General features: G+C 46.4%; 1 protein-coding gene across 2 annotated transcripts in view; it reads left to right on the top strand.

Moving 5' to 3' along the window:
* Window positions 1-26,293, top strand: part of NEURL4 (neuralized E3 ubiquitin protein ligase 4) — a 140,992-nt gene that overhangs the window by 44,376 nt on the left and 70,323 nt on the right. For both annotated transcript variants that reach the window (XM_077261431.1, XM_077261432.1), the window contains exons 12-19: window positions 14,561-14,756; window positions 14,825-14,901; window positions 14,979-15,057; window positions 15,130-15,305; window positions 16,108-16,236; window positions 16,349-16,494; window positions 16,573-16,788; window positions 16,864-16,962. In XM_077261431.1, the coding sequence (XP_077117546.1) occupies window positions 14,561-14,756; window positions 14,825-14,901; window positions 14,979-15,057; window positions 15,130-15,305; window positions 16,108-16,236; window positions 16,349-16,494; window positions 16,573-16,788; window positions 16,864-16,962 (1,118 nt within the window). The remainder of the gene's footprint in view (window positions 1-14,560; window positions 14,757-14,824; window positions 14,902-14,978; window positions 15,058-15,129; window positions 15,306-16,107; window positions 16,237-16,348; window positions 16,495-16,572; window positions 16,789-16,863; window positions 16,963-26,293) is intronic.

Below are 26,293 nucleotides of genomic sequence, written 5' to 3'. Positions count from 1 at the left end.
CCTATGGTGACATCACTTAGAGGCTGGCACCTCCCCTTTACTTAGAATATGAAAACTATTTTTATGCATATGTCTCTGTAGGAATCTCGTATACGAACTACACCAGGTTCCTGGGGTTCACCACTTCCGGGCGATTCTTTTAAATGTAAGCACGGCACAATTACATGAAATGCTTAAGAAGAAATCCACGCTTTGCCCTCGTTGCGTTTAGCTGCTTGCTCTTTCGGTGAGTGATAGATCTATCGATGGACATCCGGAATATATAACTCTTATATCCCTAGCCCGGATCGGTGCCTCTATATATCACATTAATAGAACAAAGAATCTCAACAAAGAAAGTACCAGTTTTGGCCAGTTTTCGATGGGAGGGGGGGAATGAGGAGTCTAGGGAGAATTGTCTGCCCAGCATAGAGCTATAAAAATTCTTTTAGTGGGAGGGAAAGCAAGGGGTTTTGGATTCCACACACAAGCAGCAGTCATAGAGAGAAAAGAGGGGGGGATCGGAATGGCCCGCAGCGTGTCTCTGGAAAGCCATGTAACCTTCTGAAACCAAACTCACAATGACATTTTTACATTATCGTGACATATGCGGTCTGGAGGGGATTGTAGTGGGGGCTCTGCGGGGTGTGTACTACATGTACTTGTATATAGGGGTCTGGAGGGGATTGTGGTGGGATTATGTGATGTGAACTACATGTACTCATATATAAGGATGTGGAGGGGATTGTGATGGGGCTCTGCGGGGTGTGCACTACATGTACCCATAGGGGTGTGAAGGGGATTGTGGTGGGGATGCACTACATGTAATTGTATGTAGGGGTCTAGATGGGATTGTGGTGGGGGCTCTGTGGGGAATGCACTACATGTACTCGTATATAGGGGTCTGGAGGTGATTGTGATGGGGGCTCTGCGGGGTGTGCACTACATGTACTCGTATATAGGGGTCTGGAGGGGATTGTGATAGGGGCTCTGCTGGGTGTATAATACTTGTACTCGTGTATGGGGTCTGGAGAGGATTGTGGTGGGGGCTCTGCGGGGTGTGCACTAAATGAACTCGTATATAGGGGTCTGGAGGGGATTGTGGTGGGGGCTCTGCAGGGTGTGCACTACATGTACTCATGTAAAGGGGTCTGAAGGGGATTGTGATGAGGGCTCTGGGGGTGCACTACATGTACTCGTATATAGGGGTGTGGAGGGGATTGTGGTGGGGGCTCTGCGGGGTGTGCACTACATGTACTCATGTAAAGGGGTCTGAAGGGGATTGTGATGAGGGCTCTGTGGGGGTGCACTACATGTACTCGTATATAGGGGTGTGGAGGGGACTCAGCAGGGTGTGCACTACATGTATTCATATATGGGGGTCTGGAGGGGATTGTGGTGGGGATGCATTACATGTACACATATATAGGGGTCTGGAGGGGATTGTGGTGGGGAATGCACTACATGTACTCGTATATAGGGGTCTGGAGGGGATTGTGGTGGGGGCTCTGTGAGGTATGTACTACATGTACTCATATTTAGGGGTCTGGAGGGATTGTGGTGGGGGCTCTGCGGGGTATGCACTACATGTACTCGTATATTGGGGTTTGGAGGGGATTGAGGTGGGGGCTCTGCGGGGTATGTACTACATGTACTCGTATATAGGGGTCTGGAGGGGATTGTGGTGGGGGCTCTGCGGGGTATGTACTACATGTACTCGTATTTAGGGGTGTGGAGGGGATTGTGGTGGGGGCTCTGCGGGGTGTGTACTACATGTACTCGTATATAGGGGTGTGGTGGGGCTCTGCGGGGTGTGCACTACATGTACTTGTGTATAGGGGTGTGGAGGGGATTGTGGTGGGGGCTCTGTGGGGTGTGCACTACATGTACTCATGTATAGGGGTCTGGAGGGGTTTGTGGTGGGGGCTCTGCGGGGTATGTACTACATGTACTCGTATATAGGGGTCTGGAGGGGATTGTGGTGGGGCTCTGCGGGGTATGTACTACATGTACTCGTATTTAGGGGTCTGGAGGGGATTGTGGTGGGGGCTCTGCGGGGTGTGTACTACATGTACTCGTATATAGGTGTGGAGGGGATTGTGGTGGGGGCTCTGCGGGGTGTGTACTACATGTACTCCTATATAGGGGTGTGGAGGGGATTGTGGTGGGGGCTCTGCGGGGTGTGTACTACATGTACTCGTATATAGGGGTGTGGTGGGGCTCTGCGGGGTGTGCACTACATGTACTCGTGTATAGGGGTGTGGAGGGGATTGTGGTGGGGGCTCTGTGGGGTATGCACTACATGTACTCATGTATAGGGGTCTGGAGGGGTTTGTGGTGGGGGCTCTGCGGGGTATGTACTACATGTACTCGCATATAGGGGTCTGGAGGGGATTGTGGTGGGGGATCTGCGGGGTGTGTACTACATGTACTCGTATTTAGGGGTCTGGAGGGGATTGTGGTGGGGGCTCTGCGGGGTGTGTACTACATGTACTCGTATATAGGGGTGTGGAGGGGATTGTGGTGGGGGCTCTGCGGGGTGTGTACTACTTTTCAGTGTTCCTGCAGAATCTAATGACCAAGTAGAAATAACTATTCAGAATGTTTGAAGAGCCGCTCCTTTCTATGTACCGTACATGTAGACAGAGACTTCGACCACTTAGGTCGGAAAGTGAAGTAGCGGGGAGCACTGGTCGTCCTCTCATCCATCCTCCCCGTGGTTGGAAATTTACTTATGAGATTAAACCCAAAGGTGAATAACCTGCTAGGTCGATGGTGCCGTGAGCAACATTTTGGGTTTCTTGACCATGAAAGGAGTTACTTGTATTATGGACTCCTTGCTAGAGATGGGTTGTATGAGAAGTTGGCCAATTACTAAAGACTATTGGACGTAGAGTGGAGACCATAGCTCTACAGATTGCCGAATGTTTCCAGCACGGAGCATTGATTACGTCAATATTATTGTATTAGATATTTTCTTGCTGTGTTTTATTAGTGATTTTCTTGCTCGTCAGTTCATCCTCAGGAATCAATGTTTCCATTCAGTGACAGTAAGCAGAGGAAGACAAGCAAGCTGGATCTTATCCATACATAAGGCCAAACCCAAGAGTAGTAATGAAGGAACTCTAGCATTCCATTGTTCTTACAGCCGCTAGGCCCACTTTGTGGATTGGGATTGTAGACCCAGGGGAGCCGTCACCACAGGGGTCTCTGTTGTGTATCCGCTTTTTGGGCTCCCCTGGTGGTTGCTGGTGGTACTGGTGACTTTTTTGCACTTTGCTGCTTCTGTTCACTTGCTTCCATCAGTGTTTGGGAGTTTCCTATTTAGCCTTGCTCTCCAGTCATTTCCTTGCCGGTCATCATTGTAACCAGAGCCTTCGGTTGCATGTTCCTGCTACTAGTCTGCTGATCAGCTAAGTGGACTTTGTCCTTTTGTTTTGTACCTTTTGTCCAGTTTGCAGTTTTTGTAATTCTCTGTAGCTGGAAGCTCTTGCGGGCTGAAATTGCCACTCCTGTGTCATGAGTTGACACAGGAGTCTTAAAGTAATTTCAGGATGGTTTTTGAAAGGGTTTTCAGTTGACCGTGAAGTCCTCTTTTGTATCCTTCTGCTATCTAGTAAGTGGACCTCTCTTTGCTAAATCTACTTTCATACTGTGTATGTCTTTTCCTCTTAATTCACCGTTATTACATGTGGGGGGCTGCTATCATCTTTTGGGGTATTTCCCTAGAGGTAAGCCAGGTCTGTTTCTTCCTCTACCAGGCGTAGTTAGTCCTCCGGCTGGCGCGTGGCATATAGGAAGCCGTAGGTATGCTCCCTGGCTACTGTTAGTTGTGTGGTAGATTTAGCTCACGGTCAGCACGAGATTCCATCACCCGAGAGCTCGTTCGTTACTTATATGTTTCTTACGTTCCCTTGCCATTGGGAACCATGACAGTATGACCGGCCTGTGTTAAACTTATTGGCAGAAGAAAGGAGAGAAAAAAGAAGTCTGTAAATTTTTTTTTTTTTTTCCCTTTTTCCTCTATGCTTGCTCCATAGTTGGATCAGTTGTATTTCAGCTTTAATTACAGCCTTTGCCTTTCTCTCCTTATAATCCTTGAATGGCTCTGAGCTCACCTGTTTAAGGATGGACCCTCAGAGTTTGGCTGCAGGTTTAAATAATCTTGCTACGAAGGTTCAAAATTTACAAGATTTTGTTATACATGCTCCTATTTCTGAACCTAAAATCCCTACACCAGAGGTGTTTTCCGGAGATAGATCTCGGTTTCTGAATTTCAAATATAATTGTAAATTATTCCTTTCTCTCAGACCTCACTCCTCAGGAGATCCTGTCCAGCAGGTTAAGATTGTAATCTCTTTGCTGCGAGGTGACCCTCAAAATTGGGCATTTTCATTGGCACCAGGGGATCCTGCGTTGCTCAATGTGGATGCGTTTTTCCTGGCTTTAGGGTTGCTTTATGAGGAACCTAATTTGGAGATTCAAGCTGAAAAAGCTTTGATAGCCCTATCTCAAGGGCAAGATGAAGCGGAGATATACTGCCAAAAATTTCGTAGGTGGTCTGTGCTTACTCAGTGGAATGAGTGTGCCCTAGCGGCAAATTTCAGAGAGGGCCTTTCTGATGCCGTTAAAGATGTTATGGTCGGGTTCCCTGCGCCTACAGGTCTGAATGAGTCCATGACAATGGCAATTCAGATTGATCGGCGTTTGCGGGAGCGCAAACCCGTGCACCATTTGGCGGTATCTTCTGAAGAGACGCCAGAGAAAATGCAATGTGACAGAGTTATGTCCAGAAGCGAGCGGCAGAATTATAGGCGTAGAAATGGCTTATGCTTCTATTGTGGTGATTCTGCTCATGTTATATCGGCATGCTCTAAACGTACTAGGAAGGTTGACAAGTCCATTTCAATTGGCACTTTACAGTCCAAATTTATTTTGTCTGTAACCTTGATTTGTTCATTATCAGTTATTACCGTGGATGCCTATGTGGACTCTGGCGCCGCTCTGAGTCTTATGGACTGGTCCTTCGCAAGGCGCTATGGGTTTGATTTAGAGCCTCTGGAAGTCCCTATACCTCTGAAGGGTATTGATTCTACACCTTTGGCTTGTAATAAACCACAGTTCTGGACGCAAGTGACTATGCGTATGACTCCAGACCATCAGGAGGTGATTCGCTTCCTTGTGTTGTACAATTTACATGATGTTTTGGTGCTTGGATTACCATGGTTACAGTCTCATAACCCAGTCCTTGACTGGAAGGCTATGTCTGTGTTAAGCTGGGGATGTCGGGGGGGCTCATGGGGACACTCCTATGGTGTCCATTTCGTCATCTATTCCATCTGAGATTCCGGCATTTTTGTCTGATTATCGTGATATTTTTGAAGAGCCTAAGATTGGTTCTCTCCCTCCCCACAGAGAGTGTGATTGCGCCATAGATCTGATTCCTGGCAGTAAATTTCCAAAGGGTCGTTTGTTTAACCTATCTGTACCTGAGCATGCTGCCATGCGAGAGTATGTTAAGGAGTCCCTGGAAAAGGGACATATTCGTCCTTCTTCATCACCTTTAGGAGCTGGGTTTTTCTTTGTCTCTAAAAAGGATGGCTCTCTGAGGCCTTGTTTTGATTATCGTCTCCTGAATAAAATTACAGTCAAATATCAGTATCCGTTGCCTTTGCTGACTGATTTGTTTGCTCGCATAAGGGGGGCTAAGTGGTTCTCTAAGATTGATCTTCGTGGGGCGTATAATTTGGTGCGAATTAAGCAGGGGGATGAGTGGAAGACCGCATTTAATACGCCTGAGGGCCATTTTGAGTATTTGGTAATGCCTTTCGGCCTTTCTAATGCACCTTCTGTCTTTCAGTCCTTAATGCATGATATTTTCCGTGAATATTTGGATAAATTTATGATTGTGTACTTGGATGATATTTTGATTTTTTCTGATGACTGGGAGTCTCATGTTCAGCAGGTCAGGAGGGTTTTTCAGGTTTTGCGGGAGAATTCTTTGTGTGTAAAGGGTTCAAAGTGTGTTTTTGGGGTTCAAAAAATTTCATTTTTGGGGTATATTTTTTCCCCTTCTTCTATTGAGATGGACCCTGTCAAGGTTCGGGCTATTTACGACTGGACGCAGCCTACTTCTCTGAAGAGTCTCCAGAAATTCTTGGGCTTTGCTAATTTTTATCGTCGATTTATAGCTGGTTTTTCTGGCGTTGCTAAACCTCTGACGGATTTGACTAAAAAGGGTGCTGATGTTGCCAATTGGTCCCCTGCTGCCGTGGAGGCCTTTCGGGAGCTTAAGCGCCGCTTTTTGTCTGCCCCTGTGTTGCGCCAGCCTGATGTTTCTCTTCCCTTTCAGGTTGAGGTCGATGCTTCCGAGATCGGAGCGGGGGCGGTTTTGTCGCAGAAAAGTTCCGACTGCTCAGTGATGAGACCTTGTGCGTTCTTTTCGCGAAAATTTTCGGCCCCCGAGCGAAACTATGATGTTGGTAATCGGGAGCTTTTGGCCATGAAGTGGGTATTTGAGGAGTGGCGTCATTGGCTTGAGGGTGCCAGACATCAGGTGGTAGTTTTGACTGATCACAAGAATTTAATTTATTTGGAGTCTGCCAGGCGCCTGAATCCTAGACAGGCACGTTGGTCGTTGTTCTTTTCCCGGTTTAATTTTGTGGTCTCGTACTTACCGGGTTCTAGGAATGTGAAAGCAGATGCTCTTTCTAGGAGTTTTGAGCCTGACTCTCCTGGGAATTCTGAACCTGCTGGTGTCCTTAAGGATGGAGTGGTTTTGTCTGCTGTCTCTCCAGATTTGCGACGTGCTTTGCAAGAATTTCAGGCGGATAGACCTGATCGTTGTCCGTCTGGTAGACTGTTTGTTCCTGACGAGTGGACCACTAGAGTCATCTCGGAAGTTCATTCTTCTACTCTGGCAGGTCATCCGGGAATTTTTGGCACCAGAGATTTGGTGGCTAGATCCTTCTGGTGGCCTTCCCTGTCTCGAGATGTGCGTGTTTTTGTGCAGTCTTGCGATGTGTGTGCTCGGGCCAAGCCTTGTTGTTCTAGGGCTAGTGGGTTGTTGTTTCCCTTGCCTATTCCGAAGAGGCCTTGGACGCACATCTCTATGGACTTTATCTCGGATCTCCCTGTTTCTCAGAAGATGTCTGTCATCTGGGTGGTGTGTGACCGTTTTTCTAAAATGGTTCATTTGGTGCCATTGCCTAAGTTGCCTTCCTCATCTGAGTTGGTCCCTCTGTTTTTTCAAAATGTGGTTCGCTTGCATGGTATTCCGGAAAACATCGTTTCTGACAGGGGTACCCAGTTCGTGTCTAGATTTTGGCGGGCCGTCTGTGCCAGGTTGGGCATTGATTTGTCCTTTTCGTCTGCATTACATCCTCAGACCAATGGCCAGACGGAGCGAACTAATCAAACTTTGGAGACTTATTTGAGGTGTTTTGTGTCTGCGGATCAGGATGATTGGGTTGCCTTTCTGCCGTTGGCGGAGTTTGCTCTTAAGAATCGGGCTAGTTCTGCCACTTTGGTTTCTCCTTTCTTTTGCAATTCAGGGTTTCATCCGCGTTTTTCATCTGGTCAGGTTGAGTCTTCGGATTGTCCTGGAGTGGATGCGGTGGTGGATCGGTTGCATCGGATTTGGGGACAAGTGGTGGATAATTTGGAATTGTCCCAGGAGAGGACTCAGCAGTTTGCTAACCGTCGTCGTCGTGTTGGTCCCCACCTTCGCGTTGGGGACTTGGTGTGGTTGTCTTCCCGTTTTGTCCCTATGAGGGTTTCTTCTCCCAAATTTAAGCCTCGGTTCATCGGTCCTTATAGGATTTTGGAGATTCTTAACCCTGTTTCCTTTCGTTTGGACCTCCCGGCATCTTTCGCTATCCATAATGTGTTCCATCGGTCGTTGTAGCGGAGATATGAGGTACCGGTGGTTCCTTCTACTGAACCTCCTGCTCCTGTGCTGGTGGAGGGTGAATTGGAGTACGTCGTAGAGAAGATCTTGGACTCCCGTATTTCCAGACGGAGACTTCAATATCTGGTTAAATGGAAAGGCTATGGTCAGGAAGATAATTCTTGGGTAACTGCCTCTGATGTTCATGCCTCGGATTTGGTTCGTGCCTTTCATAGGGCTCATCCAGATCGCCCTGGCGGTTCTTGTGAGGGTTCGGTGCCCCCTCCTTAAGGGGAGGGTACTGTTGTGTATCCGCTTTTTGGGCTCCCCTGGTGGTTGCTGGTGGTACTGGTGACTTTTTTGCACTTTGCTGCTTCTGTTCACCTGCTTCCATCAGTGTTTGGGAGTTTCCTATTTAGCCTTGCTCTCCAGTCATTTTCTTGCCGGTCATCATTGTAACCAGAGCCTTCGGTTGCATGTTCCTGCTACTAGTCTGCTGATCAGCTAAGTGGACTTTGTCCTTTTGTTTTGTACCTTTTGTCCAGTTTGCAGTTTTTGTAATTCTCTGTAGCTGGAAGCTCTTGCGGGCTGAAATTGCCACTCCTGTGTCATGGGTTGACACAGGAGTCTTAAAGTAATTTCAGGATGGTTTTTGAAAGGGTTTTCAGTTGACCGTGAAGTCCTCTTTTGTATCCTTCTGCTATCTAGTAAGTGGACCTCTCTTTGCTAAATCTACTTTCATACTGTGTATGTCTTTTCCTCTTAATTCACCGTTATTACATGTGGGGGGCTGCTATCATCTTTTGGGGGTATTTCCCTAGAGGTAAGCCAGGTCTGTTTCTTCCTCTACCAGGCGTAGTTAGTCCTCCGGCTGGCGCGTGGCATATAGGAAGCCATAGGTATGCTCCCTGGCTACTGTTAGTTGTGTGGTAGATTTAGCTCACGGTCAGCTCGAGATTCCATCACCCGAGAGCTCGTTCGTTACTTATATGTTTCTTACGTTCCCTTGCCATTGGGAACCATGACAGGTCTCACATGCAGTCCCAGGTGATGGGCTTATGGAATATGCTTCATTCTTTGAGCTAAAAGCAAATGTTTAAAGGGGAGGGAGGGAAATAAGCAATATGGTTAATCAGGCAGTTGAGAGAGTGAGTTCGAAGGGAGAGGATCGAGGATGACTAGTGGAGCACATCGATGGATGGCCTACTTACTTTGGAGGTTGATTGTTGGCTGGAGGGGTTTCCATGAGCTACTGTCATGATATCCATCATCTGGATGAACATAGGCTGTTACTGCACACTATACCTGCTGGAGATACCAAAAGTTGGGAGACAGTGGATATCGCCTGGTATGGGAGCAGTGGAATTATCGATTCCAGGTTGAGAACTTGTGGACTGAGGACATTGTATTTTGGCCATCTACCTGGATTTTCTGTATAACCATGGACAGAAGTAGTAAAGCGAGTGGCATCGTTAACCTGCCTAGGTGATTATTACAACCCACAACCTCAGATCTTCATAAGGTGCGTCTTAGGAAAACAAGAAAATGCATATTTGGTAAATGCCTTGCTACACTCACCAGTAGAGCTTTAAACTAGAGCCGTATGGGATGGGAAATATACGGGCAGAAGACAATATGCTGCTAATTAATCATTTTGAGAACCTATTAGAAGTGGAAATAAAGAACAAAAACAACAAACTCTGAAAATAGAGGAGCAAGGGCAGCCAACTACAAACTAAGATGTGTCTATACAAATGCACAGAACATGGGAAACCGGCAAGGAGATCTGGAGCTGCTAACACAGGAAGAGATCTATGATGCCATAGTCATCACTGAAACATGGTGGGATGATGCACATGATGGAATGCAAACCTTGAAGGCTACAACTTATTGATTAGAAATAGGATTAACAAGGAGGAGGAGATGTTGCATTGTTTGTTAGGAAAGCATATATCTGCACAGAGATCCAAGCTTCAGAGAATGGTAGCTCTGCATAAACTGTTTGGGTAAGAATATAAGGAGAGAAGAACAGAAAGGACACTATTGTAAGTGTTTACTATAATCCATCTGGATAGATTTGAAGGTATGGATGTATCCTTTACATCAGCCGTAAAAAAGGATATTGGGGGCATGTCAAAGATGCTATTGTTTTTTTTACGGGATGAAAAGGATGAAGTGGTCAAACAATTATGTTGAGAAGGACAGACTTTTAAATTCCTATTTTACATCTGGTTTTCTCAAACATCAACTGATCTTCGCAGTGCCATAGAAGGAATAAAAGAATCCACACTATCTATAAACAGAGAGATAGTGAGGGAACACTTATCTAAGTTATATGAATTTACATCTAATTGGTCAAGATGAATTACATCCTAGTGTACTGAAAGAGGTAGCAGAGGAAATTGCAGAATCACTAGCCAGAATCCTGGATCCTGGAGAGCAGGAGAAGTCCCAGAAGATTGGTGAAGGCCAGTGAGCCTTACTTCTACACCAGGAAAAATCTGTGAACAAATTATTAAACAGCATGTATGTACGTACTAGAATAAGAATACAATAATTAACCAGAGCCAGCATGGGTTTGTAGCAAACGAGTCATGCCAGACTAGTGTAATTTCCTTCTATGATGGAATCACTGACTGGGTGGATCAGGGAAATGTGGTAGATATAGTATATCTCGACTTCAGCAAAGCGTTTGATAAAGTATCTCATACTATCCCTAATGAAAACAGTATGGGATTGACAAGGCTACTGTTAGGTGGATTCATAACTGGCCCAGTCATCATACTGAAAGAGTGGTGATGAGTGGTTGTACATCCAATTGGAAAAGTGTTTGTTTCAAATAGAGTACAACAAGGCTCTTTTCTGGCCCCAGTGTTACAAGTGGGGTACAACATGGCTCTGTCCTGGCCCCAGTGTTACAAGCGTTGTACAACACGCTCCTCTTTGCAGATCATCTCTAAATCTTTAAGATTTTGGGGCTGTCGCTTGGTAACTCAGAGCTTCAACTCCCTCCATAAGTTTTCTATGGGATTAAGGTCTGGAGACTGGCTAGGCCACTCCATGACCTTAATGTACTTCTTTTTGAGACACTCCTTTGTTGCCTCGGCTGTATGTTTGGGGTCATTGTCTTGCTGGAAGAACCAGCTGCAACCCATTTTTAATGTCCTGGCGGAGGGAAGGAGGTTGTCACTCAGGATCTTACTGTACATGGCGTCATCCATTCTCCCATTTATGCGGTAAAGTAGTCCTGTGCCCTTAGCAGAGAAACACCCCCAAAACATAATGTTTCCACCTCCATGCTTGACAGTGGGGACGGTGTTCTTTGCTGCCTATGACCCAAACACGGCAAGTTAAGTTAATGCCAAAGATCTCAATTTTTGTCTCATCTGACCACAGCACCTTCTCCCAATCACTCACATAATCCTCCAGATGTTCATTGGGAAACTTCAGATGGGCCTGCACAGGTGCCTTCTTGAGCAGGGGGACCTTGCGGGTACTGCAGGATTTTACACCTTTACAGTGTAATGTGTTACCAATGGTTTTCTTGGTGACTGTGGTCCCAGCTGCTTTAAGATCATTAACAAGTTCCCCAAGTGTAGTTTTATGCTGATCTCTCACCTTCTTCATGATCAAGGATACCCCACGACATGAGATTTTACATGGTGCCCCAGATCGATGTCGATTGACAGTCATTTTGTATTTCTTCCATTTTCTTTCTATTACACCAACAGTTGTCTCCTTCTCACTCAGCGTCTTACTTATGTTTTTGTAGCCCATTCCAGCTTTATACAGGTCTATGATTTTGTCATCCTTATAAAACTCTTTGGTCTTGCCCATGTTGTAGAGGTTAGAGTCTGACTGATTAATTGAGTCTGTGGACAGGAGTCTTTTATAAAGGTGACTATGTAAGACCGCTGTCTTTAATGCAGATAATGAGTTGATTAGGAGCATCTAACTCATCTGTAGGAGCCAAAACTCTTAATGGTTGTCACGATAATGTAAAAATGCCATATTGTGAGTTTAGTTCTAGAAGGTACCATGACGCAGACACACTCTGCAGATTCAACCCCCCTTTCTCCCCCACTGCATTCGCTGATACAAGAACAAAGCTCTATGGCAGACATACTCTGTGCAACTTGATACCAATGTGTAGCAGCCCACTGAGCAGTTTTATGGCTTTTACCTGCAGCAGACAAGTCTCCCTACCCTACTCACTCCCCCTCCCCCCTAGGTACTGGTTGAAACTGGTATAGAAATCATGAGCTTCTATTGTTCTTTCAAGGTTATATATATTGGCACCGATCAGGGCTAGAGATATAAAAAATATATTCCGGATGTCCATCGAGGGATCTCTAACTCCCTGAAATCGCTAGAAGCTAAACCCAACGAGTGCAAAGTGCAGATTTCTCCATAAGCGGGTCATGTAACTACGTCGTATTTACACTGAAAAGAATCGCCCCAATGTGGTGCACCTCCTGATCATTGTGACTTTCGTATACAAGATTCATACAGCGAGCTAGGCATAAAAATGGTTATCATAACACGAAGTAAAAACGGAGGTTTCAGCCTCTAAGTGAGGTCACCACAAGGGGAGGGCTTTGGTTTTAGGCTAGGAAATAACTAAGTGAAGCAGGGGTCTTCATGTGACTTTGTCCTGGGTCTAACTGAGATACAGATGCCAGCTATGCATCTTGATGTATCCCCTCCTCCACAGCACACGATCGGCCGTGAGATAAAATTACATAACGAAATGTAAGTGATTTTTCAACGTTAATCCCATTTTATTTGTAATTGTATTGTACATATGATATTTGTCTTCTTTATAATAATTTTTTATACTTTGTAAACACTGCCTACCTTTTTGGAGTAAAATATAAAACTCCTAGCTTGTCTCTCCTTGCTCTATAATGAACTGTCGCGTCCTCTGAAGTGAATTAGCTACTAAACTGGGTTGGCTCTGGACCCGTTAATAATTAGGAAATCAGAGCTGGTGGCACTGGAATTTGTCTTGTGTGATTGGGGGGCTTTGTAGCGACCAGCGGCATCGATAATTATTGTTCCCGCCAGAGTGGGAGTAGTTATATCGCCCTCGCTGCAGTGTGCCCATTAGCCAGTACCAAGTAAGGCAGCCTTTCTGGTGACTAATTATCCTAGGTGCAGTACCCTGACTGACCTGAGGGAAAGGAGGTCGCCAGAGAGCTGCAGGTTCCAAACCGGAACTGGGAAGTGGGATATAGATAAATCTACTCCAGAAAAGAACCAGGGGCAACCAAACAACCCCGGTTCATGACAAATTGGTGTGAGTGGTGGGGATGATAAAGGTGTCCTGCCTGTGATCCATGACATATTATTGGTGGGATCCCTGACATACGCTGGGACTTCATGACAGGTTGGTAGAAGATCAAATACTTATTTCTCACTGCAAAATGCAAATAAGTTTATAAAATTTATACAATGTGATTTTCTGGATTTTATTTTTTATATTCTATCTCTGTGTTAAAATTAAGCTACCCTTAAAATTATAGACTGTTCATATCTTTGTCAGTGGGCAAACTTACAAAATCAGCAAGGGATCGAATACTTATTTCCCCCAGTGTAGTGGTCTGGGGTGGGGGCTCTGCATGTACTCCTGTATATACAGCTCTGGCAAAAATGAAGAGACCACTGCAAAATGTTCAGTTTCTCTGATTTTTCTATTTATATTTTTGAGTAAAATATAAATTGTTCTTTTATAAACTACTGACCACATGTCTCCGAAGTTCCAAGCAATAAATTTTGTATTTATTTTCTGAAAATGAGAAATGTTCAAAATAACAAAAAAATGCATTGCTTGCAGACCTCAAATAATGCAGAAAAACAAGTTCATGATCATTTAGAAACAACAATACTAATGTTTTACCTCAGGAAGAGTTCAGAAATCAATAAATTGTGGAATAACCATGATTGTTAATCCCAGCTTTCAAGCGTCTTGGCAGCTTTCCACCAGTCTTTCACACTGCTTCTGGGTGACCTTATGCCACTCCTGGTACAATAATGTCAGCAGTTCTTCTTTGATGGCTTGTGACTATCCATCTTCCTCCCGATTATATTCCAGAGGTTTTCAATGGGGATCAGGTCTGGAGATTGGGCTGCCCATGACAGGGTTTGATGTGGTGGTCCTTCATCCACATCTTGATTGACCTAGCTGTGTGGCATGGCGCATTGTCCTGCTGGAAACACCAGTCCTCAGAGTTGGGGAACATTGCCTGAGCAGAAGGAATCAACTGTTTTTCCAGGATAACCTTGTATGCGGCTTCATTCATACGTCCTTCGCAAAGATTAACCTGCCCAATTCCAGTCTTGCTGAACCATCCACAGATCATCACCGATCCTCCACCAAATTTCACTGTGGGTGCAAGACACTGTGGCTTGTACTCCTCTCCAGGTCTCCATCTAACCATTAGACGGCCAGGTGAACCGATTGTCCCAGCCTGGATTCTTTAAGAAGTCTCTGGGGTTTCAGTGATGGTCAATGACGCAGTCCTGTGTTCTTCCAGCCGGGTCCGTAGCCCCCTAAGCTGAGATCCTGAAGAGTCACTACTTCAGACAACAGTTTATGATTCTGGGCCTCCACAAGTTACGTCTGGCATAATGAAGATACAATGCTGTGTATTCACAGGGATCTCTACATGTAATCGTGCTTTGTTCTTGCAGATGCGGGTCTTCTGCCTGGAGAAGATGACGAGGTTCTTGCCCTCACGCCCGGGACACCCTGCACTCAGCAGTCGCTTTCTGACCTTCGCTTCCACCAACTGCACGGCAGTAACGCCCTCATCACTAACGGGGGGCGCACCGCCCTAAGGAACAATTCCCGCAGTGAATTCAATGATGCCATCGTCATGTCTAGCCGGTGAGTGGGAGTACTCCGTGGTGGTCCTGACTTCTCCTTGCATTCCTCATCGTTTTATTTCTCTTAAGGCCTTTGAGGGACGGCGAACTATTTGAGATTGTCATTCAGAAGATGGTGGATCGCTGGTCCGGGTCCATAGAGGCAGGTGAGCGCCCCGTTCTTCAGCTGATGCCCCCTCCCCTGTATGTGCCTGTAGGTCTGTAACATGTGGTGGCATTGCAGGAGTCACAGCGATCCGCCCGGAGGACCTGGAGTTCCCCAACACCATGACTGACATCGACTATGACACGTGGATGCTGAGGTGAGTGCTGAACCCTGATTGTTGGACATGGTCCCCACAGAACAGCCGCTCACTGTCTTCTCCCCCCATTAGCGGCACGGCCATCATGCAGGATGGTAACACACTGAGGAATAACTATGGCTGTGATCTGGACTCCCTGGGATCGGGATCAAGGATTGGGATGATGAAAACCACCAGAGGAGATCTGCACTATTACATCAATGGCGAAGACCAAGGAGTGGCCTGCACGGGAGTGCCAGCGGGGAGAGGTGAATGCGGGAGGGCCGGCTGGAAGAGGCGAGAGAGCCAGAAAGAAGAGGCGGGTGCAAGTAGTGTGGGTGTACTGGTGGGAAGAGGCGGGTGTGGGATTTCTGGCTGGGAGAGGCGGGAGTGCTGGTGGGGAGAGGCGAGTGCGGGAGTGCCGGCTGGGAGAGGTGGGAGTTCCGGCAGGGAGGAGGGTGTGGGAGTGCCGGCTGGAAGAGGCAAGAGAGCCAGAAAGAAGAGGCGGGTGCAAGTAGTGTGGGTGTACTGGCGGGAAGAGGCGGGTGTGGGATTTCTGGCTGGGAGAGGCGGGAGTGCTGGTGGGGAGAGGCGGGTGCGGGAGTGCCGGCTGGGAGAGGTGGGAGTTCCGGCAGGGAGGAGGGTGTGGGAGTGCCGGCAGGGAGAGGCGGGTGCGGGAGTGCCGGCTGGAAGAGGCGAGAGAGCCAGAAAGAAGAGGCGGGTGCAAGTGGTGCGAGTGTACCAGCGGGGAGAGGCGAGTGCTGGATTGCTGGATGGGAGAGGCGGGAGTGCCGGCGGGGAGAGGCGGGTGCGGGAGTGCCGGCTGGGAGAGGTGGGAGTTCCGGCAGGGAGGAGGGTGTGGGAGTGCCGGCTGGAAGAGGCGAGAGAGCCAGAAAGAAGAGGCGGGTGCAAGTGGTGCGAGTGTACCAGCGGGGAGAGGCGGGTGCTGGATTGCTGGATGGGAGAGGCGGGAGTGCCGGCGGGGAGAGGCGGGTGCGGGAGTGCCGGCTGGAAGTGCCCTTCTGCACAGTGGCATGTCTTAGTACTGTGACTTCCTGTCGTGTCTGGCAGATATCTACGCGGTCATAGACCTGTACGGACAGTGCGTCCAGGTGTCGCTGACTGGTGGGAGTGGCCTCATAGACAACAGTTTATCAGCGAGTCATGTGACAGACAAGTCTCTCCCGTCACCCTCTCCAGGTGAGTCTGCTGTAGCGCTGCTGTCAGTGCTCCATGGATCCACCCACAGGTGGCGGTGTCGTCCTGAGACTATTGCCCATCATTGCCTCCTCACTGGCTGTCTCCGTTCCAGTCCCTAGTGTCTCTCACCGGTTCCACTCCATCTGTGGGAAGAACGTGTCTGTCCTGGGTGATGGGACGCGAGCGGAGCGGAGTGTGGGCTACGCGGATGGCATCCTGTTCAGTAGTAGTGAGCTCCTGGTCAATGAGGTTTTCGAGGTGAGTGGGCCGCGATGGGGAGCAGGCCTGTAGGACCCTTTTGTGTTTGTCCGTGTCTTTATATTGTCTTCCTGACAGGTGAAGGTGGAGCGGCTGGACCTGCACTGGTCGGGGTCTTGTCATATTGGGGTCACCTCTATTCCACCACACGAGGCCCCATTTTTGGGTGGAGGGCTCCCGGCAACAGCTGTCGATCTCCGCTCCCGGGTCACCTGGTTGGTTTCTGGGTCTGAGGTTCTGAGGAACGGCCAGCGTTTGCGGGAGAATTACTGCAGCAGTTTGGATCGGATCCGGGTACGTCCTCATTCCTGAATGGGGTTGTAGCTCTGCTTCACATCCAGTATGTCATGTATTCCCTGTCCCGTTTAGGCCGGCTGCAGACTCGGGGTCCGGCGTGATAGTGACGACACTCTGCACATAGTGATAAATGGGGAGGACATGGGAGCGGCAGCCAGCGGTGTCCCAAAGGTAAGGTACCCTGTGAGATCTGCGGGATCCCACTGGATCTCGAGACATGAGGCTGATAGCTTGGGGTTCAGGGCGATTCCCCACAGCTTGGGGGTCTTCTGCAGCACAGGCTTCTGTAATGAAAGGGTTAACCCCAGTTGGTTCTGAGTGCATGTGACCATCATTGCTTGGCCCGGGACTTCATCAGCATCTGATGCATCCTGGTGCAATGTCAGTCTTCACAGCTGCTCGGTCTCACCAATTGCTCTTATCCTGTTACCCCTACGTTTGAGGGTCTGCATCTTGCTGTAAAAGCCCTTCACGTCTCCGACTGTAAGGATTCACAGGTGACTGGGTGAGTGTGGAGACATGAGGGTCAATGGGTGCTCTTGTTTGCTGGCCTGGCTGTCTTTACAAAGACCACATGGGACGGGGCTCATCCTACTTGAACGCCTGTAATTTTTCCTCTTGGACTGAACACTACTCGGGCACCACAGGGTGAGGGTGTGAAGGAACAAATTAAGAAAGATTCTCCATTTTGTGCTTTTGACTCCATTTTCTTGTTGCTTAAAGATAAATTGTTATTTAATTAGATAAAAGGTTATAGCTGCCATGAAGTAACTTTATCTTGTTGTTCACAAGTCTGTTATTCAACTAAGCTATTGTTTATGTTCTGCTACAAGGCCAGAGTGTTCTCTTGAACCAGATAAGGGACTCGGGGGTGTATCGCTATACAGGACCCTGAGGCACCTGTTATTATGCTTTTTCTATGCCAAGAAGACACGACCATATGTACTGTAGTTTCTGTTTATTCTGTATCCTCATGGGTTAAGTTTTCCCTGCATTCTTATAGGTTAAGAACTGTGAGCGTGTTCTTATGCTGATTGGTTGAAGTATAATTTCTATGATGCACAATAAAACGGGGGCCCAGAGATCTGCTTGATTCCCCCCCCCCCCCAAACAGAGACACATGTCTCCGTCTGGTCATTTTCAGTTGCCGGCAATGCCCTGTAGATTAATTTGGAAATCACTGAGTTAACCGTGAAGGATCACTTTAGATCCTCCCTCATCAAGGGTACCACACTCTGGTAGGACTTTATTGGGTCACCAACATAGAATGGTAGAGTTGGAAGGGACCTCCTGCGTCATCTGGTCCAACCCCCTGCTCAGGATTCACTAAACCATCTCAGACAGATGTCTGTCCAGCCTCTGTGTGACGACTTCCATTGAAGGAGAACTCACCACCTCTCGTGGCCGCCTGTTCCACTTATTGATCACCCTGTCACCCTTCTAATATCTAATCTGTGTCTCCCATTCAGTTTCATCCCATTGCTTCTAGTCTTTCCTTGTGCAAATGAGAATAAAGATGATCCTTCTACAATGTAACAGCCCTTGAGATATTTGTAGACAGCTATTAAGTCTCCTCTCAGTCTTCTTTTTTGCAAGCTAAACATTCCCAAATCCTGCAACCGTTCCTGATAGGACATCATTTAGTACATATACTACATTCCCAGTAAGTATACTGTAGAGGGAGGATTTAAATTTATCCTTCACGGTTAACCCAGTGATTTCCAAATTAATATACAAGGTGTTGCCGGCAACTGAAAATGACCAGACGGAGACGTGTGTCTCCGTATGGGGGATCGAGCTGATCTCTGGCCCCCGTTTATTTTGTATATCAGTTTTCATTGTCACAGAAATTATACTTCAACCAATCAGCATAAGAACACGCTCACAGTTCTTAACCTATAAGAATGCAGGAAAAACTTAACCCATGAGGATACAGAAAAAATGGAAACTACAGATATAGTCATGTCTTTTTGGCACAGTATGTGTTTTTCTAACAGATGCCTCAGTCTTGTATAGTGATACACCCCCGAATCTCTTATCTGGCTCGAGACAGAAGACTCAAGGTCTTTATACCAATTATGAACAATAGCCTAGTTGCATACCAGGCTTGTGAACAAGATAAAGTTACTTCATGGCAGCTGTAACCTTTTACCTAATTAAATAACAGAATTTATCTTTAAGCAACAAGAAAATGGAGTCAAAAACACAAAATGGAGAATCTAGCACAAAATGGAGAACCTTTCATAATTTGTTCCTTCACATTCCCCCCTAGATAAATTTTGTTAATTAATGTCCAGCATCAGAGATACTATCCCGAGCTCTAAGCTCGAGGGGTACTGGTCTTCACATGACTGGTGCCATGTTACCAGCCATTTTAAATACAGTTTCATTAATATCTACAAGCGAGGGAGAAATCTTATTATTTCACAGTCTAAGATATAGCAGTACAAAAAGTATATAAGAAAATATATTTTCACCTTGACAATCCCCCTAAACACTAAGTTTTTCCCTTAAAGAAAGATCCTTCGAGACTGTCCATGTGATGGGAAAAGGGGAGGTGGATTTCTTCATCCAGACACCTCAGAAACTCTCCCCTAGCGAGAGGCCTCCAGGCAGCTGAACCCTTCACTAACCTCACATGGAGTTCTCCCACTGTCCCTAAACTAAATCTCTTAGCATCATCTGAGAATGGGGGGTTCTGTCTACTCTCTTGAGAGGGACATACTTAGGGATCTCCCCTGGATCAGTACCATCATACTCTGGTGGGTCTACTTCTTGATTGAGGAAGGTGCCAGTCGAGATTGCTTTCACTAACTACCTAGGCCTGCCTAGGTGCACTTATACATCCATCATATTGTCATTATTTGTTTGTAGAATGAGAAAGGTTGGTTCTCAGGGTCAGCCAAATGTTTTTGCATAGCTAGCTAGTCAGAGGGCCTCCAGGGATAATACTCCTGTATCTGTCTTACCCTACCTGATGTGGTTGGTTCTCTGGTGGTGGGGAGTGACATGACATGCTGGTCTACAGTTCCTTCCCAAAAGGATTACTGTCAGCCTACTCCCAAAAGTTAATGTCCCCACTATCCACCAACCACAATCCTGTGTCAGCTTCTTATGTCACTACATGTGATCTTGTCTGGACAGGATTCAGTGTAATTCTCTTAGGTCGGGTTGCAGTACGGGTCATACAAGTGTTAGTGCCCAAATCCTCAACTATATCCTAAAAGGCATCACAGCTATAATTAACAAATCTTTGTTCACTGTAATATATATATTATTGATCAATTCAACATTTTTATTAATCTGCACCTGTGGGATTATAGAAGCAAAGCCAGCATAAATCTGGTTCTGGGCTTTAAAACTGGTCAGGCACCCCCCTTGGCACTCCAATGGCATCAATATATACTAGTGGATCTTCTTCATAACTCATGTGGAGCTGATCGAGACTTCTCCTCTTTCTGGTAGGTTCATCAGGTATCTTTGGTGTACATATATTGTGTATGTTTAATTAGCAAATCAGTATCTAGAGAACTGTTCTCTTTGCAGAAACCTGTCTCGGAGATTTCTACTGGTGTACCTGTGGTGTCATGGGAATTATAGCAGGTGTAATTGTCAGCTAATACGGTTACTTCTCCTGGAACCTTTAGTTTAGGTTCCTTATGAATTAGTGGGACGTAATCTGGGCAATCAGTGGACTTCAGACCTTTCAACAGATTCATGACACAGGCAGTGGTGTTGTCATCAGGAAAAGCAATGCATGTGTGTATAGGTGTGTATTCGCAGCAGCACAAGCAATACATCCTACAGAGATATTCTGGACTCTTACATTGTATCTCACCCATTCTAACCATAGGTTTCTCCTTGGGGCTGTTTGCGTTTCTATGGAGAAAACCTCTTGCCAACTGAGACCTGGAATGGGGATCACTTCATTAACTACATTTTGCAAACGCTCACCTGGGCCTGTTTTAGATGTACTGGTAACAGGGGCTTTGGTTGGTCTGAAACTAATATCCCGGAGCTGTATATGGCCTAAATTCCCATAGTATCCACCATTAAATACATAATTATAATGCCTTCCCAGTACAAACGTCTGCAGGTCAGCAGATTGGGGGCTTTCAAGATTTAGGAGGAGGGGGTGACAGCTTCTACCCCATTTACAGCCCCTAAGTGGTTGCAGAAGGGCTGTTAGATGCATTCTCTCACAAAGACTCCTACCCGTTCCATCCTTGGGAACATGGCTTCACTAGGTTTATATCCCCAATCATCTCCAGACAGCATCTGACCAATAATAACAATTATTGTTGTCATTTCTGGTAACACATATATAAAACTGGATGATCCCCTCTACCACCCGTCCAGTCTCGAGGCACTTGACTACATCACAGAAATCAAATCGCCAGATATTCACTGGGGCTGTTTGGTTTCCCCAAAGAATAGTGGGGCCAGCATTCTTATTTACAATAGGGGCCGAAGAGGTAGGGGCGAGGATAGCCCTCAGTTCCAGGATCAAAAACAACAGCAACATTTCCCTTCAGTCACTACTGTGACTAAACACTGGTTTGGTCTCTTTTACAATGTGAGGCGTGGATCCAGGTGCTCTTTCCTTCAAGTTTTACTGCAGTGGGGGTAACCAGGATCACCGTGTGAAGTCCTTCAAATCTCGGCTGGAGACAATCTCTGCACACAAACTTTTTCACATACACCAGGTCTCCTGGCACAAAGGGATGGTGTCCAGGAACCTTGTCTGGGTCTGGAAGAGAACTGAAGACAGTTAAATGCACTTTGGCAAGGAGACCATGTAAGGCCTGCACATAGCTAGTCAAGTCCTGGTACTTGAGCTACAACTGTTGTGGAAAGAAACATTCAAGATTGGGGCTCCTGCCAAACAGAACCTCATACGGTGACAGTCCTGTCTTCCTGTTTGGGGTATATCTTACTGAAAACAAAGCTAGAAGAAGGCATTCTGTCCATGGTTTACCAGTCTCTGTCATTGCCTTCTGGATTTTAAGCTTAAGAGTTCCATGTAGTCTCTCCACTTTTCCACTACTCTGTGGATGGAGTATGCAATGCTTGACTTACCCCCAGCGCTGCCATTACCTCTGACATGATCTCTCCAGTAAAATGGGAACCCTGATCGCTTTCAATGACTTCAGGAATTCCATACCTGCATATGATCTCAGCCATCAGTTTCTTCGCCGTTGTCTTAGCCGTAGCTTTGGCAACTGGGTAGGCTTCTGGCCAACCTGAAAATAAATCAATGCAGACCAACACATACTCATACGTCCCTACCCTGGGTAACTGAATATAATCAATCTGCAGTCTCTGGAATGGGTAAAGGGCCGGGGAGTGTGTTTGGATGGGGTTTTCACTGTCCTACTCTGATTATGTGTGGCACATATCATGCAGCTCTGTACCTGCCTTTCTGAGCAGGTGGAAAACCCGGGGGCAATCCATTGTTTCTGTAGGGTGTCACACATGGCCATCTTCGAGTGGTGCACATTCCCGTGCAAAACCTGTGCCATCATTGGGTACAGTACCTGTGGTAGGCAGACCTTTTCACCCCTCCCCCATAGTCCGGTAACGGTATCAGAGCAAGCCCCTATCCTTTGCCACCTATTTTTCTCCTCCTTACTTGCCTGTTCTTGTAACCGGGCTAAGATGTCTTTCAACACAAATGGAGATGGTGGGGTGTCTAGGTGATGTACTTGAGAGGCTACAGGAGTGCTTGCTGCTTTCTTGGCAGCCTGGTCTGCCAGTGCGTTACCCTTTTGTCCGTCCATCAGTGCCTTTGGTATGTGCCTTTACCTTTATAATGCCTGCTTGGGTGGGAAGCTGTAGTGCATTCATAAGTTGCTGGACTGCCTCAGCATGTTTAAAGGGGTGGCCATTTGCTGTCAGGAAAGCCCTGGCTCTCCAGATAGGCCCATAATCGTGTGCAATGCCAAAAGCATACCTGGAATCAGTGTAGATATTTACAGTCTTACCTTCTGCTAGTTTGCACGCTTCTATGAGCGCCTTGAGCTCTGCTTCTTGTGCAGACATATGAGCTGGCATTGACTCTGCCTTGATTACCTCATGTTCTGAGACCACAGCATATCTGGTATAGAAGCGTCCTTGGTCATCTTGGTGACGGGATCCATCTACAAAAAGCTCAAAATCAGCATTAGAATAGGCACACTAGAGACCAGCCGTTTCCTGAAACATCAATTCTAGACAATCATATGGTTTGGAAACCTAATCTTGTTCCTCTGGATCCATTTTAGAAAGAAAAAGAGTGTCCTTTTTCATGTCACCTACTCCTCCCCCCTTTGGATCCATAGGAACTAGGAGAAGAGTAGCGGGGTTTAGGACAGTGCACCTTTTCAAAGTCACATTAGTAGGCATGAGAATAGCACACCGAAGTCGCAGCTGTCTGGTCATGGACATGTGGCTAGATTATACTTGGTTAGGGATACTATATACATCGTGTGAGGTATGGACCATCAGTGGGTAATTTGATTGAGTCCATGAGGGTTTTAACAGCTTCAGCATTCTTCACTGGAGTCCCGGCGGTGGTAATAAACCCTCGATTGGCCCATAGGGCTCCTAAATCATGAGCAATACCAAATGCATACTGTGAGTCCGTGTATATATTAGCCCGCCTGTCTTTGGCCAGAACACATGCAGTAGGCAGAACCTGAAGTTCTACTTCTTGTGCTGACAGTGAGGGAGGGAGTGCAGCTCCGTGCACTACAGTATCTTCCGTAGTAACAGCGTATCTGGTGTGGAATCTGCCAAATCATCAGCATATCTTGAACCGTCTTTCAGGGCATTGTAGAAAGGTTGCATTATACGGGATGCGTCCGGTATCCACTGACGACAATAAGTACATAGTCCAAGAAAACGCTGGAGTTCAGTCTCATCTTTTGGTAAAGGAAGGGAGCTGACGGCTATTTTTCTTTCTTTTGTGAGGTGTCTGGCACCCTGAAGGAGACAGTGACCCAAAAATATCACTTGACCAAGGCAGAACCGAAATTTCGAGGCCGAAACCCGACAGTTCAGATCAGCCAGATACTTGAGAAAACTAACAGTGGCAACAATGGTTTCCTGCTCTGTCCGTTCACACAACAAAAGATCATCCACATACTGAAGCAGCGTGACATAGGGGTGTTCTAACTGCCAGGGTAAAAGACACTCTCCCATATTTTTTGCAAACTGATTGGGACTTCTTTTTTTTGGGCCCCCTGTGGCATAACTGTCCGCGTCAATTGTCATCCCTGATAAGTGAATGCAAACAGAAACTGGCAATCTGGGTGTAATGGAATGCTGAAGAAGACATTGGCAAGATCGATAACCATGAACCAAGCAGCATCCTGAGATATCTGGGACAAAAGAGTATGTGGCTTAGGCACCGGAGTTTCTGGAACAGTAACTGCATTAACTGCCCGTAGACCTTGTACCAGCCGGTACACAGGGGGTTGGCCGGGTGGGGTCTTTTTCTTAATGGGAAACAAGGGCGTGTTCCATGGGGAAACACAGGGTATCAGGGCACCATTATCGAATAACATTTGTATTTGCCCCTTGAGGCACTGCTCCTGATCATGTTTCAAAGGGTACTGATGGACTTTGGGAAAAGGGGCACCAGGTTTGAGAAACACTTTTACTGGTTCTACAGGCATTATTGGGGGAGAATCTGGGTCTATCAGGACCATCATAACTGTGGGAAGGGCATGTAGGATACAGATCTCATTATATTCATCTGCATAGGGGTTATATAACGCAAGGACCATCTGACCATCATCTTGGAATTGTATTCTGGAGCGGAACTGTGATAATAAATCTGCCCCCAGTATATATTGGTGCTTTGGGATTGAGGGGCACAGAGCTTACAGTCGGGAGAAGAGGCTTGATTTCCTGGGGAGGGACCTTATCATCAAGCAGGGAGACCCCCTGTTCCAGATCATCATTTTTAATTGTTTGTCTTTCTGACACATTATTCATCAGAATTCACTTCCTCTGTTGATCCTCAATTTGCTATATATCAACCACTCAACTTGCTTTTACCAATCTTTCAATCACTGATACAAATTTCCTTATAAAACCAGGCACTATATTTCACTTTCAAATTCCAGATTATAATATTTCTTTATACTTAAAAACAATGTTGTCGCTTTAAACAAGACACAGATCTACCAGAGAAAATACAGAGAACACCGTTACAGTATGTGCTCTCTCCATTCCAAGGACACAGAGACAAGAGAGATCACAGCATTCCTCTACACAGAGAAAAGAGACAAGCAATAGCGCAGCTACGCGACCCCTCCCATCGGATATTCCAAAGACAAACACAGACACAAAATATAGCAGTTCTTAGACTTAATTAATTTCTACGAAACCTTCATCACACAATTCACATACCAGAACACCTTAGAAAAACCTATAATTGAGAATATTTTCCCCATTTTTTGGGCTAACAATATCAGATTCATAATACAACTTCAAAGACTTCTTTTCCTTCCACAAAAACGGATTCTCCTTTAGAGCTAAATATCCTTCTTAGTTGTGCATAATACCGACGGCCTTACGGTTTTATTCCACTGGGTCTCTCTCTGTCCCCCGCTGGGACAACCCAAAAACGCGGTACTCAGTGAAAGGAGGAGGGCGTCTTAGACTTAACCCTCCGGACACCCCTGGAAATACATAAATATATGATTCCTGAGTTACGCATCCTACCCAATCTTCGATCACCTCACCGCGCCTGATTCTAACAGTGATCAGGAATTCAGGATATTTTGACTATAAAGAGAATTACATCACTGGTCAATCCGGGGTGTCCGTCCCTTATGAGGTACGGTTCGAGCACTGGGCTTCCAATGGAACTACACCTCTATATGATTCCACCCAAAAATCATCCCACCTCCGGGGACAAACCTCAGATCCTCTTTGCAGCAACAAACACAGGAAAACCACACCAAACGGTCAGTCTGGACAGTATAACTGCCAACTTACCGTGGTTGTTGTGGGGGATGATCAGTCCCAATTTTCCAGTGCCTGTGTCCGGTCCGAGGGTCCTTTGTCTTGTTGTCCTCCGGGCGGCAGAGGCGTTCCTGCTTGGAGCCCCACGTTGGGCGCCAACTGTAGAGGGAGGATTTAAATTTATCCTTCACGGTTAACCCAGTGATTTCCAAATTAATATACAAGGTGTTGCCGGCAACTGAAAATGACCAGACGGAGACGTGTGTCTCTGTATGGGGGATCGAGCTGATCTCTGGCCCCCGTTTATTTTGTATATCAGTTTTCATTGTCACAGAAATTATACTTCAACCAATCAGCATAAGAACACGCTCACAGTTCTTAACCTATAAGCATGCAGGAAAAACTTAACCCATGAGGATACAGAAAAAATGGAAACTACAGATATAGTCATGTCTTTTTGGCATAGTATATGTTTTTCTAACAGATGCCTCAGTCTTGTATAGTGATACACCCCCGAATCTCTTATCTGGCTCGAGACAGAAGACTC

The sequence above is a fragment of the Ranitomeya variabilis genome, chromosome 5 (genome assembly GCF_051348905.1).
Source record: "Ranitomeya variabilis isolate aRanVar5 chromosome 5, aRanVar5.hap1, whole genome shotgun sequence".
NCBI lineage: Eukaryota > Metazoa > Chordata > Amphibia > Anura > Dendrobatidae > Ranitomeya > Ranitomeya variabilis.
Note: the sequence above shows the minus strand (reverse complement) of the source record. Positions and strands in the feature narration are given on the sequence as shown.